At 47.3% G+C, this 12,821-nt stretch overlaps 1 protein-coding gene across 5 annotated transcripts in view; it reads right to left on the bottom strand.

Annotated features, from left to right (window-relative positions):
* Positions 1-12,821, bottom strand: part of CRPPA (CDP-L-ribitol pyrophosphorylase A) — a 300,601-nt gene that overhangs the window by 169,012 nt on the left and 118,768 nt on the right. For all 5 annotated transcript variants that reach the window (XM_083186792.1, XM_083186788.1, XM_083186789.1 and 2 more), the window contains 2 exons: positions 11,074-11,166; positions 8,974-9,063 (listed from right to left, as the gene is read on the bottom strand). In XM_083186792.1, the coding sequence (XP_083042918.1) occupies positions 8,974-9,063; positions 11,074-11,166 (183 nt within the window). The remainder of the gene's footprint in view (positions 1-8,973; positions 9,064-11,073; positions 11,167-12,821) is intronic.

Here is a 12,821-nt window from a genome sequence, read left to right as displayed (position 1 = left end):
TGCGGGCTGCGGAGGATGGCGCCGTGTAAGCTGCTGCTGCTCACCCAGCGCCGTCCTCCCTGCCTCAATCCGGCATTTTGTTATGCCGGATTGAGAATGACGGAAAAACAGCCGTTTTGGCTGTGTTTCCGTCAAAAGCAGGTGAATTCCGTCAATCCACCTGCTTTTCGGCATGTCGAAACATTTCGACATGCCGAAAAAAAAAAGCTAAGATTGAATAGATCGGAACCCCTTCCGATGTATTCATGTCGAAAACTGCTGTCTTTACGGCAAGATGGCAGTTTCGACACTGATTGAATATACCCCTTGGAGGTAGGAGGGCCCTGCTGCAAGCTTACAATCTATATGGACATAGGAGGGAAACACAAGGACAGGCACCAGTAATAGCATAGCAGTCCCAACACGTTACAGGTCCAGAAGGGAAGCTATATAATACATCAGTGCCTCAGAGGGTTATGTGTGTACAACTTAAATATTTAAATATCTTTTCTTAATTTGTTGGACTCATTACATCTACAAGGACTCTGTTGGGGAGTAAAGTGGCCAGAAGCATGTGAGGGGACGGGGAAACTATTCGGGGGTACAGTGCTCAGGTGTCGACATTCATGAACTATTGACAATCGAACTAGACATTGTTTGTGCGCTATACCACACGTCATAGAAGAAGGAAACGTATCTGCTATTTACTCAACTTAATTTCTATAATCTAAAATCAGTATTTTCCAAGCTCCTTGCTATCCGGTAATGCCAGCAGCATACTGTATGTACATTTCTGCTACTGCCTTGTACAGGGCCGGATTTCACTCTGTCTGGGTAATGATTACCTGATTGCAGGACTTAGAGGTGATCGGTTCCGAATAACCCCAAATGTCTCAGAGAGACAGAGTATTCTCTCAGTGTTCTATGTTTGGGTGATATGTGAATGTTCCCTGAGCATCAGAGATGTGTAATTCCAGGCATCAGGTCTGCACTTGTACATGTAATGCATTCGCAGTGTGAAGGATGGGTATTATATGTCATGCTAAGCCTACAATAGGGGATTGTTAGCTGCTCGGCAGATCACCCCACTTATCCCGCGGTTATCAGGCTAGATAGCCTGTCATGTATATGAGAACAGATCACTAATGCAGACTCTGCCTGACAGAGGCATAGAATTTATGTGACGGTTTAATAAGAGCCAAGGCTGGGCCATGATGGCTGCAGAGGCCCCAGCGCTGCCAGCATCATTCTAACCAGTCCCCACTGCACCAGGGGGAGACTGTGGGATACAATAGCGCCCCAGACCCCACTGTGGCTTGGAGGCACTTGGTAAGTTTAGGTGCGGGAGCTATTGCTGCTCTGCTAACGGGACCGCTGCCGACGTCGGGTCTGTTACTGCCACGCTGCCAGACCGCCAGGACCTGCAGATCTTCCTGTCTGCAGTGGCGGTCCTGGCACTCCTCCTTTTGCCATTATAAATGCCCAACACAAAATGGCTGCTCCCTCACAGCAGACAGTTTTTGAGGATAAAGGGGGGGGGGGGGGGGGGGTTGAGAACCAACCTGAGGTTGGGACTCAAGAGTGCTTGAAATAAGTGGTCTCCTAGCAGCTGCTGGAAAACAGGTTAGTTACTCCTGTGGGTTGTGTACAAGAAAAGACAAAGTAAAAGCAGCGCTGTACCTTTAAAAACTTTAGAATATTGGATGATCTTTACAATGGATTTATTAGCAATGAAATTACTAAAGCATAAAAATCGTATTCAAAATTTTCAATTCATAAAAACAACAACAATTGGTCCATTGTGGAAGTGGGACCAATTGTTGTTGTTTTTATTAATTGAAAAATTTGAATACGATTTTTATGCTTTAGTAATTTTATTGCTAATAAATCCATTGTAAAGATCATCCAATATTCTAAAGTTTTTAAAGGTACAGCGCTGCTTTTTCTTAGTTTTTGAGGATAGTAGAGGAGGCAGAAGCCTCCTCTTGCATACTCGTGGCACCCCACGAGGGAAAATAGCCGCCGGCCGTCGGGAACCCGGCTGTCGGTGTTTTGACAGTTGGGATCCCAACATCGGATCCCCGTCCGGCACCTGGCTCAGACACGTTGGACCAGTGTATGGGGCCTTAAGACGGCAATGAAGGTGCAAACAATATTGCCAGTGCTTGGTACAATAGCAGCAGTGGTGTATGCGGACACATCTGTCTATACAGACAAAAAATGGACACTAACAATTACACCTTAACCATGTAATACACAGACCAGAGTCTTCATTTTATATACAGTATAAATCACACCGGGACATTCATGATTTCCATCGATTCTGTGGCTGGCTGACTTCTAGCCTCCATTTCACCTGGTTTTAAGCAACAGATTGAAATCCCACCTCCGCCTCATCTTTATCCTGCAAAGTAATTCCGCGTCCCCTTTTCAACTTTCATTGTTTGCGCCGCGGGCCCCTGCCACCGCTTCCCAACCCCGGTTACCCCTCTGGCTACAGACTAGAAGGACACAGTGACTAATCCTACGGAGGATGAGGGGCAATTATACATGATCCTCCAAACAATAACACACTCTCTCCTGACATGTTCATGACTTACGACTGATATTAAATATTCCTCTTTTCAGGTACAAATTACAGGTCAGCCGGCAGAACAATTACTAAGATCCAAAGCCAAATTATTTATCAAATTCTTCGAAGACTTACCAGCTGCCAATCAGGGGAACTCCCACATACGTGGGAATAAAATGATCCCTGAGGGGCTCAATTAAAGTGAACGCCCCAGACGCATGCAGAATTAATATCCCTGTCTAAATTGGTGTACGGGGACAAGCTCCCACAGGCAGTGTCATTATACCGACAAGTGTAGGGGTGGGTATGAGTGACAGCGACAGGCCCCTCCCCATCTCTGGTATCACCAGACATTACTATCTTGGGGTGGTGCTAAATCACAGACATTATTTCATTCACATCAGTCCCTGCACCAGATAACCTTCCAATCATATTCCCTGCCACGTGAAAACACACACACACAATTAACGGTATGTTTTTGGAGTGAGGAGAAAAAAGTTAAACATCCAAAGGAAACCAACATGAACACAGAGAAAACATACAAACTCCACACAAGACTTTAGGGTAGGACTTGAACTTAATGCTCTTAAGCAGTACTGCTAGCCACTGTGCCAACCATGTTACTCAACAAGTGCTCTGATACAGACGGAAAGGCTTGAGGTTTATAGAATTTAATATATAGCAAGACTTGAGATACAGTATATATATCCCCACTTCCTCCAATTATAACCTGCAGGAAATATTTTTTAGGGGTAGATGTATTAAGTCAGGAGAAGTGATAAAGTTGAGGGTGATAGAGCATCAGCCACTTTATCACTTCACCGGGCCTAATAACTCTGCAATAGTGGCCGGGAACCGCTAGAGCATGTGACTATCAGAGGTCCCATAAGTGGGGCGGCAGCATGATGGCGGGCCACTGGGGGGGGGGGGGGGGGGTTTGACACTTCTCTGGTAGAAATGGAAATAAAACAATGATGCCGCATCCTGAGGAAATAAGTGGGGCAGATGTATTAAGCCTGGAAGAGTGATTAAGTGCAAGGTGATAATGTACCAGCCAATCAGCTCCTAGCTGTCTCTTTTCAAACCCAGTCTTTTACTTGGCAGATAAGAGCTAATTGGCTGGTGCATTATTACCTTCCACTTTATCACTTCCCCAGGCCTTGTTCTCTAAATGAGACTACTGCTTCCATACACAGCCAGCGCTCCCGGGATACGGCAGAGTCAGCAGCCCTGCACCTGATACAGCTATCTGTGATCTCCCCAGCTCCTAACTCATGTGTGGGTATGCAGGAGCTGTCAATGCAATCTCCGCTTCCTAGCACCTTTTTGTGGCCTGTGTGAATGCTATTCCCAGAGCCCTCACCTCCCTCCAGGCATAGATGTTGCAGGACGCAGCCCCAGCTAACAGTATTGTGCTTCTGCTAGAGTAAAATGTGATACATGTTGATAAATCAGTCACAAGTCAATGGCCCCATATAGGATTTCCCAGTGAGTTATGTAGCCGTAGGCAGTTAGGAGGAGGACAGTCCAGCAGCAGTTATATAGTAGGATGAGAGGAGGATGGTATCACGGTGTCTCAGGATATTGCATTACACAACAGCAGTACTGATGACAAACTGCAAGGCTCCCTGATGGGATGAGCGCGCCCGGCACTAGGGTCAGCTGGTGACACAGACAGAACATGTAACCTCTCTGAGATCACGGCATAGACCTGAGGCTGACCAGCTGAATAAACACATGCTCAGTGTACGGATATTGCAGCCCTGTCCTAGCATATCACTCATCTCCTGATATACTCTGTGCTGCTGGGGACCCTGCTCCTCCCACTATATACAGTAACTCTCAGTCTGTGGCTTCCTGCTGCCTCCATTTCCCTCCTCACATCATGTCACTGCCCCTGTCACATGCAGCCCTGTCCTCACTGACACATCCCCCATCTCCTGATATACTCTGTGCTGCTGGGGACCCTGCTCCTCCCACTATATAACTCTCAGTCTGTGGCCTCCTGCTGCCTCCATTCCCCTCCTCACATCATGTCACTACTCCTGTCACATGCAGCCCTGTCCTCACTGACACATCCCTCATCTCCTATATACTCTGTGCTGCTGGGGACCCTGCTCCTCCCACTATATAACTCTCAGTCTGGCTTCCTGCTGCCTCCATTCCCCTCCTCACATCATGTCACTGCCCTTGTCACATGCAGCCCTGTCCTCGCTGACACATCCCTCATCTCCTATATACTCTGTGCTGCTGGGGGACCCTGCTCCTCCCACTATATATCTCTCAGTCTGTGGCTTCCTGCTGCCCCCATTCCCCTCCTCACATCATGTCACTACTCCTGTCACATGCAGCCCTGTCCTCACTGACACATCCCCCATCTCCTGATATACTCTGTGCTGCTGGGGACCCTGCTCCTCCCACTATATAACTCTCAGTCTGTGGCCTCCTGCTGCCCCCATTCCTCTCATCACATCAGGTCACTGCATGTGTCACATACAGCTCTGTCCTCACTGACACATCACTCATCTCCTGATATACTCTGTGCTGCTGGGGACCCTGCTCCTCCCACTATATAACTCTCAGTCTGTGACTTCCTGCTGCCTCCATTCCCCTCCTCACATCATGTCACTGCCCCTGTCACATACAGCCCTGTCCTCACTGACACATCCCTCATCTCCTGATATACTCTGTGCTGCTGGGAACCCTGCTCCTCCCACTATATAACTCTCAGTCTGTGGCTTCCTGCTGCCTCCATTCCCCTCCTCACATCATGTCACTACTCCTGTCACATGCAGCCCTGTCCTCACTGACACATCCCCCATCTCCTGATATACTCTGTGCTGCTGGGGACCCTGCTCCTCCCACTATATAACTCTCAGTCTGTGGCCTCCTGCTGCCCCCATTCCTCTCATCACATCAGGTCACTGCATGTGTCACATACAGCTCTGTCCTCACTGACACATCACTCATCTCCTGATATACTCTGTGCTGCTGGGGATCCTGCTCCTCCCACTATATAACTCTCAGTATGTGGCTTCCTGCTGCCTCCATTCCCCTCCTCACATCATATCACTGCCCCTGTCACATACAGCCCTGTCCTCACTGACACATCCCTCATCTCCTGATATACTCTGTGCTGCTGGGAACCCTGCTCCTCCCACTATATAACTCTCAGTCTGTGGCTTCCTGCTGCCCCCATTCCCCTCCTCACATCATATCACTGCCCCTGTCACATACAGCTCTGTCCTCACTGACACATCACTCATCTCCTGATATACAGATGAATCTATCCTCATCCTTGCTGGCGATCCGCCAGCAGCATGCTGCTGGCGGATCGCCAGCAACACGGCGCCGCTATCTGACTGTGACGCGCGTGCGTCCCCCACGCACGCGCGTCACAGTATCCGGGCAGCGAGGCGGACGCATTACTGTCCACCTCCCGCTCGAGGGGCAGGGGGGGGACCCGAGGAGGCTACGGGGGGGTGCGGTCGCCCGGTGTGGGCACCGGGCGACCGAGGGCAGCACCGCCGGAAGGGGACGCGCGCGCGTCCCCTTCCGGCATACAGATGGCGGCGGGGCAGGGGATGGCGATGGCGACGCCATCGCCATCCCCTGCAAAGATGAATCCCGCTACATCTGTACTTTGTGCTGCTGGGAGCCCTGCTCCTCCCACTATATAACTCTCAGTCTGTGGCTTCCTGCTGCTTCCATTCCCCTCCTCACATCATGTCACTGCCCCTGTCACATGCAGCCCTGTCCTCACTGACACATCCCTCATCTCCTGATATACTCTGTGCTGCTGGGGACCCTGCTCCTCCCACTATATAACTCTCAGTCTGTGGCTTCCTGCTGCTTCCATTCTCCTCCTCACATCATGTCACTGCCCCTGTCACATGCAGCCCTGTCCTCACTGACACATCACTCGTCTCCTGATATACTCTGTGCTGCTGGGTACCCTGCTCCTCCCATTATATAACTCTCAGTCTGTGACTTCCTGCTGCCTCCATTCCCCTCCTCACATCATGTCACTGCCTCTGTCATCAGGGCCAGATTTCACGCAAGGCAACTTAGGAGTCCGCCTATGGCCTGGTCCTTCACACAGCTGACTTCAGAACCCAGTGCTCTGCTATACCATAGAGGCGATGGTCGGACGTGCATCTACCACACACTACATTTCCCAGCATGCTTTAGGAATGTTGTCAAACTACACAAGCCGTTCGCACCAGAGCATGGAGGCCTGGGGCACAGGGGGATGGAAAGATGGGCTAATTTGTAGAGCCCTGGGATCCAATATCCACCCCCCAGAGTGAAAGCCCGGCGAGTGCAAGTCTGCGTATGGCGGGTGAAAACTCACCAATCAGCAGCTAGCTACAAACCCATATGCAACTCACTTGCCCTCAAATGATTTCCTGGTCTGTGCATAACCCAGACCATTCCACCACTGTGCAATAGAAACCGGCTGATTGGGGCCCTCCCTGAAAACACTTGGGCACACCTGAGCTTTTCCTGACACTCCCAGAAAATGGCCGGGTAACACCCACAAACGGCAGGTTTCTGTCAATCAACTTTCGAACAGCCTGCGATCAGCGGATTTTGTAGCTGGTTGGTTCTTGCTCATGCGTGCTACGATCAGTATGCATGCGCAGTCGCTTGTTAAATCGCACAACAGCGATCAGTTCTGAATGACCCCCACAGTGCTATGGATCGTTTGAAGGAGGGAGCCCCAAACCGGTATCTTGCCTCAGGGTCCCGTGCCTGTCATACACTATAACTGTCCTCGCTGATGTAATCACATAGGTGAACATGTCAGGTCTTCCCGCAAAGTCAGCTCATTCATCTCCTGATATACTCTGTGATGCTGTGAACAATGGGATGATTTAATTGTCTTCAGGAAATGTAGTAAATGAAGAGATAATCCCATATTACTGTATATACAGCACATTGGTAAATAAGCATGCGCACAGCTATGGACAGCAGTAAGTAATCTCCAGGACAGCGTCGGCTCAATGCATTCTGTAAATGCCGGTTACAACATAATGATACTGTATTTACTGCTGCGTAGATAGGAATCAGCAGTCCATTGAGGTTCAGTCACATCCAGGTAGAAGACATTAATACCCCTTTCACACTGCACAAATAACCCAGGAGTCCAGCAACCCAGAAATCCGACCCGGGATAAAAGAATGGTCACCCGGGTTGGACCGGGGTTGCTGGATAGGGTCAACAGGTGACCCGGGTCGAGCGACCTGGGTCCCGTTCACTTCTATGGAGGAGGCAGCATGATGTCAGTGACCCAGGTGCGACCCAGCATTTGCTATCTGAAATACTATCTATTCTCTTCTAGAATGTGCAATAAATAAATAAGAAACAGATTCTGATTGGTTGCCCAATGTGAAATAGAACTTCACTTTTAGTAAATTTCCCCCTAGCAATCTCCCTATAAGACTGCACGGGTACGGGTCTTTAGTTCTACAGTAAAAAGGTCGCCAACTATTGGTCGACAGTAGAAAATGTTTGACACGTGAAAAAAGGTTGACATCAAAAGGTTTGACGTGGGAAAAGGTGAACATTTTTGGTGTCTATGTTGACATAAGTCGGGCACCCTAGTGCACCGCGTTCCCTCGCATGGTTTGCTTTGGGCACAAGATAATATTCTCCTTCCTTGCCCACTGGGATATTAAAAAAAAAAAAAAAGAAAAACTCACGTCTACCTTTTTTCCACATCTATTGCATGTCGCCCTTTTAACTGCCGACTTAATGACCGCATACCAGACTGCCCACTTCTCCCCAAAGCTTCACGCAAGCTCTCAAACCACACTTCATAATTCAGGTTATCATACTGACCTTATGTTACTGGTTACACAGATGCCGTTATAAGCTCATTTATCAACAGGTTTCAGCTATTTAAAACTCTTCGTGTATGATAAATGTTGGCCCCCAACTGCCATTCTTCAAAATAATGGTAGTTGGGAACTGATTACATACAGCACCATTTACCATATGCAACAAGTCTAAACCTCAATGATAAATGGGCCCCCGAAATGTTAAACATGTACAAAGACATAGATGAAGCACAAGATGAGAGCTTGTTGCATCCAGTATGACGCTATGAGGAATGGTGATAAACTAAAATCTGCCAAATCTCTGTCTACCCTCACCTCCTAATGGCCTATACTGTAAGTCTGTCAAGGGGCCCACGACAACCTGCCAGCAAACACCCGGTTGGCCCCAGGTTGCACCTATTTAGCCGCAAGTAGAGATCCAGCTGACTTCCATGTGACTAAGATTATTGTGCACCGATGTTTACCTGTGCCTTGGGCGGTGGGCAGTGCAGAAAGTCATAGATGTGGCCATTGTGTGTGTGACTGACTCTGTAGGAGTGTGTAGTTATATATTTCCATGTATCCTCCGAGCGCACTTACCGACACAACCACAGATGGGTAGGTACCGACATTAGCAGTCTGCAGTAAATCGGTCAGTTTACGCGTTTCTTCCGTGTCAGAATCCTTCACCTTTAAAAGAAATTCAATAATTAATTAAAATAGATTTAAAAAACAACTGACCGACAAAGGCACCCAGCATGGTGAGACAGTGCATAATATATTGTAATTTAATTTATTTACAGTTTCCTATATAGCGCAGCAGATTCCGTTGCGCTTTACAATAGTAGACAGTGATAAAACAAACTGGGTAACAACAGACAGACTTGGAGGTAGGAGGGCCCTGCTGCAAGCTTACAATCTATAGGGATATAGAAGGGAAACACAAGGACAGGCACCAGTAATAGCATAGCAGTCCCAACAAGCTGTGGACCTAATGACCGTATCCCGGCCCTGCTGCAAACTTACAATCTAGTCTTCCCTCTAAGCTTCTTTTGCAGGGTGCCGCACCCTGTCCGAATTTAAAACCTCAAAATGATCCTGCCCTTTTGTGTGTGGCACTGTGCGCACTTACATTGCCCCCCACCATGCAGACATGCCGCTGAAAACTTTCGGTGTGTGCCATCATGTGTAATAGGCATTACAGTGTGTGTCAAATAATGTGAAGAGGTGAGTTTTCAGGGAACGCTTGAAAGTTTGGAGGCTAGTAGAGAGTCTTATGCTGGGTACACACCAAAACGATTTGGGCACAATCCCATCAATCTGGATCCAATTCAGACCAATTGGATGCAGATTGGGTCAAAATCGTTTGGTTGGATCCGAATTGGATCCGATTCCGATCCTACCTGCTGCAGGTAGGATCTGTATAAGATCCATTCATCTGAATACAGATGGGATCGGATTGGGATCGGATCTTATGCAAATCGTGTGCAAATTGTATGCAAATCGCATGCAAGATTTGCATACAATTTGCAAACAATTTGCATCCAATCCAAATCTTTTTGGTGTGTACCCAGCATTATTGTGTGTGGAAGGGCATTCCATAAGGTGGGAGCAGCCCGATGAAAGTCCTGTAATAGTGAATGGGAGCTGGTGATCCGTGCAGAAGAGAGACGCAGATCTTGTGCAGAGCGGAGTGGTTGAGATGGGAGATATATATTGTATAATGTATGGTATTATATATTGTTCCCTGCAATCTCACCACTTCAGGCAGCTTATCAAACTCTGGAACCGCCCACATATCCTTCATAAACCTCTCCTATCCAATCACATCCATACTGTACAGTCCACACATATCCTCACTTAGGGCCTTATTTTGGTTAATTCTTTCTGACAAAATCCTTCTTAGATGGACAAAACCATGTGCACTGCAGGGGGGGCAGATGTAACATGTGCAGAGAGAATTAGATTTGGGTGAGTTATTTTGTTTCTGTGCAGGGAAAATACTGACTGCATGATTTTACACTTCAATATAGATCTCACTTTGAAGAAAAACCCCACCCAAATCTAATTCTCTCTGCACAAGTTACATCTGCCCCACCTGCAGTGCACATGGTTTTGTCCATCTAAGAAGGATTTTGTCAGAAAGAGTGAACCAAAATAAGGCCCTTTGTTTCTGTTTGGCATTTTCCCATCCTCCTGACGCCAGGCCGACATACAGCCCACCAAGAACCTCTGCAAGCTGGTGGACCATTATGCAATAGATAACATCTATCCTTATGTACCAATACCTATTTCCCTGTAGAGCGTAAGCTTACAAACAGGACCCTCATAACCTCTATGACTGTCTATAACTACCTGGTTTGTTCTATCACCATTGCCAATTGTATTTGAATGTTTCCAATTGTATTGAAAGGAATTTGCTGCGTCATATTAGAAACTGCATTATAATATATGGGTAATAATAATATGAATACCAGCAGTAAGCAATGGAGGAGGGCAATAAAGAACTTATCGTGCAAATGAAGAGGACCCGAAGACGTTTGTAACATGATCCGGACAACAAGGAACACACGGAGATATTTAATGACGTACAGTAGCTCTATAATGAGCACTGTATGCCTACAAGGGGGTGATTAGAATTCTTACAGCACAATGGACACATTGTTACCAGGAGAACTTGCATTGTTTCTGTTCACTTACATTTATACAGACATAGTTGTGGCATTGTCCCTGAAATATGCTCTGCACGTCCTGGAGGGTTCTGCACTTGGACGAGGACAGCGCCTTCACGTGCTGCAAAACAAGAGCACAAACAATGATACTGCAGTTATACAAAGGTCCTGAGCACTTCGCACACTGCACAAGCACCGGTGACCCTCTGTGAGGACACGTGTCCAATACCGGCACGTATGGGGCCTTAGGTCAACCGCTATTGGTCGACAGTCAAAAGGTCAATGCATCAAAAAGGTTGACATGCGCTAGGTCGACATGGTAAAAGGTCGGCAAAAAAAGGCTGACATGGAAAAAGGTCGACATGGGCTTTTCCCATTTGTGTGTTTGTCACAGTATAAGTGTGCCGCACTCACTATGCTTCGGGTACGGTGCCACGTTGCGCCCGGCACACTATTTTATTCTCCCTCTATGCCCACTGGGATGGTAAAGTATGAACAAGTGGGTTTAAAAAAAAAATCATTAAAATCTCATGTTGACCTTTTGATTGTGTCGACCAATACCCCTCAACTTTTTGACTGTTGACCTAGACACTATCAACCTAATGACCAGATCCCATACTGACTTGATCTCGCTGGCCAGGGCCAAGGGGAACAATGCACTACAATGCTCAGCAATCACATATAGGGGAAAATTTAATTAACGGTGATGTTCCTGGAGAAGAACGTTGCTCCTTGTTACTGCTCACACCCCATAGGGGTACAAACCAAACAATGAGCGTAGTATATTTACCCACTATGGGGCCGATTCAGAACAGCACACAGAGGCCACAGCTGTAAGTTCTGGCACTGCGCAGCCGCATGCATCTGAGCTGAATATTCGCAACTTTGCAGATCTATTCAGAGCGGCACGGAAGTCGGACTAATGTAGCTCAATGGGCAGAACTGGGATACAAAAAGGACCTTCGCAAATGGCATATGCTAGCCGTGAGGGCTTTGTGGGCCTGCGGACAGAATTGCTAATCAGAGGTAAGTGGGCACAAAGATGCAGCAATCACAGATGGCTCTATTGCACCCAGGATAGAATGGTGCCAATCCAGGCAGATCATTAGGACAGCTGCTCTGGCGGGGTACAGAGGCACAGAGGCCGATTCTGATGTCCAGAGCTACAGTGAAGTATGTAATGCGCCCATTTTGCATTTGGCCCTGAAATCGATCCTACGTGCGCCGCTCCATATCAGACATGGTTGCACCCCAATATCATATAGTCAGACTAATAAAAATGGTTATCATGGAATAATTCACATTTTATGAATGGATAATATACTAATAAACTCCCAGTAACACCATGCATCAGTGGTAGACATTATAATTACTAAAGCTGTTTTAGCCCAAAGAATAAATTTTGGGAACTTAGATTTATCAAAATAATCATTCATTATTTTTATATAAAATCAATAATTCGTCTCAGAAGTGAGTTTTCTGAGTACTATAATTTTTTTAATGATTGTGATGATTTTGCACTTATGGCCTGTAGGTGTCACTGTTGCTACTGATGTTTACGTGCATATTTACAAAGTTGGGATTTGCACTTGAAACAAGTTTTTGCTGGACATCCTGAGTAACTGGAGACTCACACAGTGGATTCCGAGCAGCATCTTCAGACACAGGCAGTGATTCACAGAAGCAAGTCGTGGCCATATTTTTTCACTAGACCCCTCCTTAGGGTTACCACCTTTTTGTTGAGAGATTCCCGGACAGTGGCCTGCCCATGACCCG

The sequence above is a fragment of the Crinia signifera genome, chromosome 5, assembly GCF_055691185.1.
Source record: "Crinia signifera chromosome 5, ASM5569118v1, whole genome shotgun sequence".
NCBI lineage: Eukaryota > Metazoa > Chordata > Amphibia > Anura > Myobatrachidae > Crinia > Crinia signifera.
Note: the sequence above shows the minus strand (reverse complement) of the source record. Positions and strands in the feature narration are given on the sequence as shown.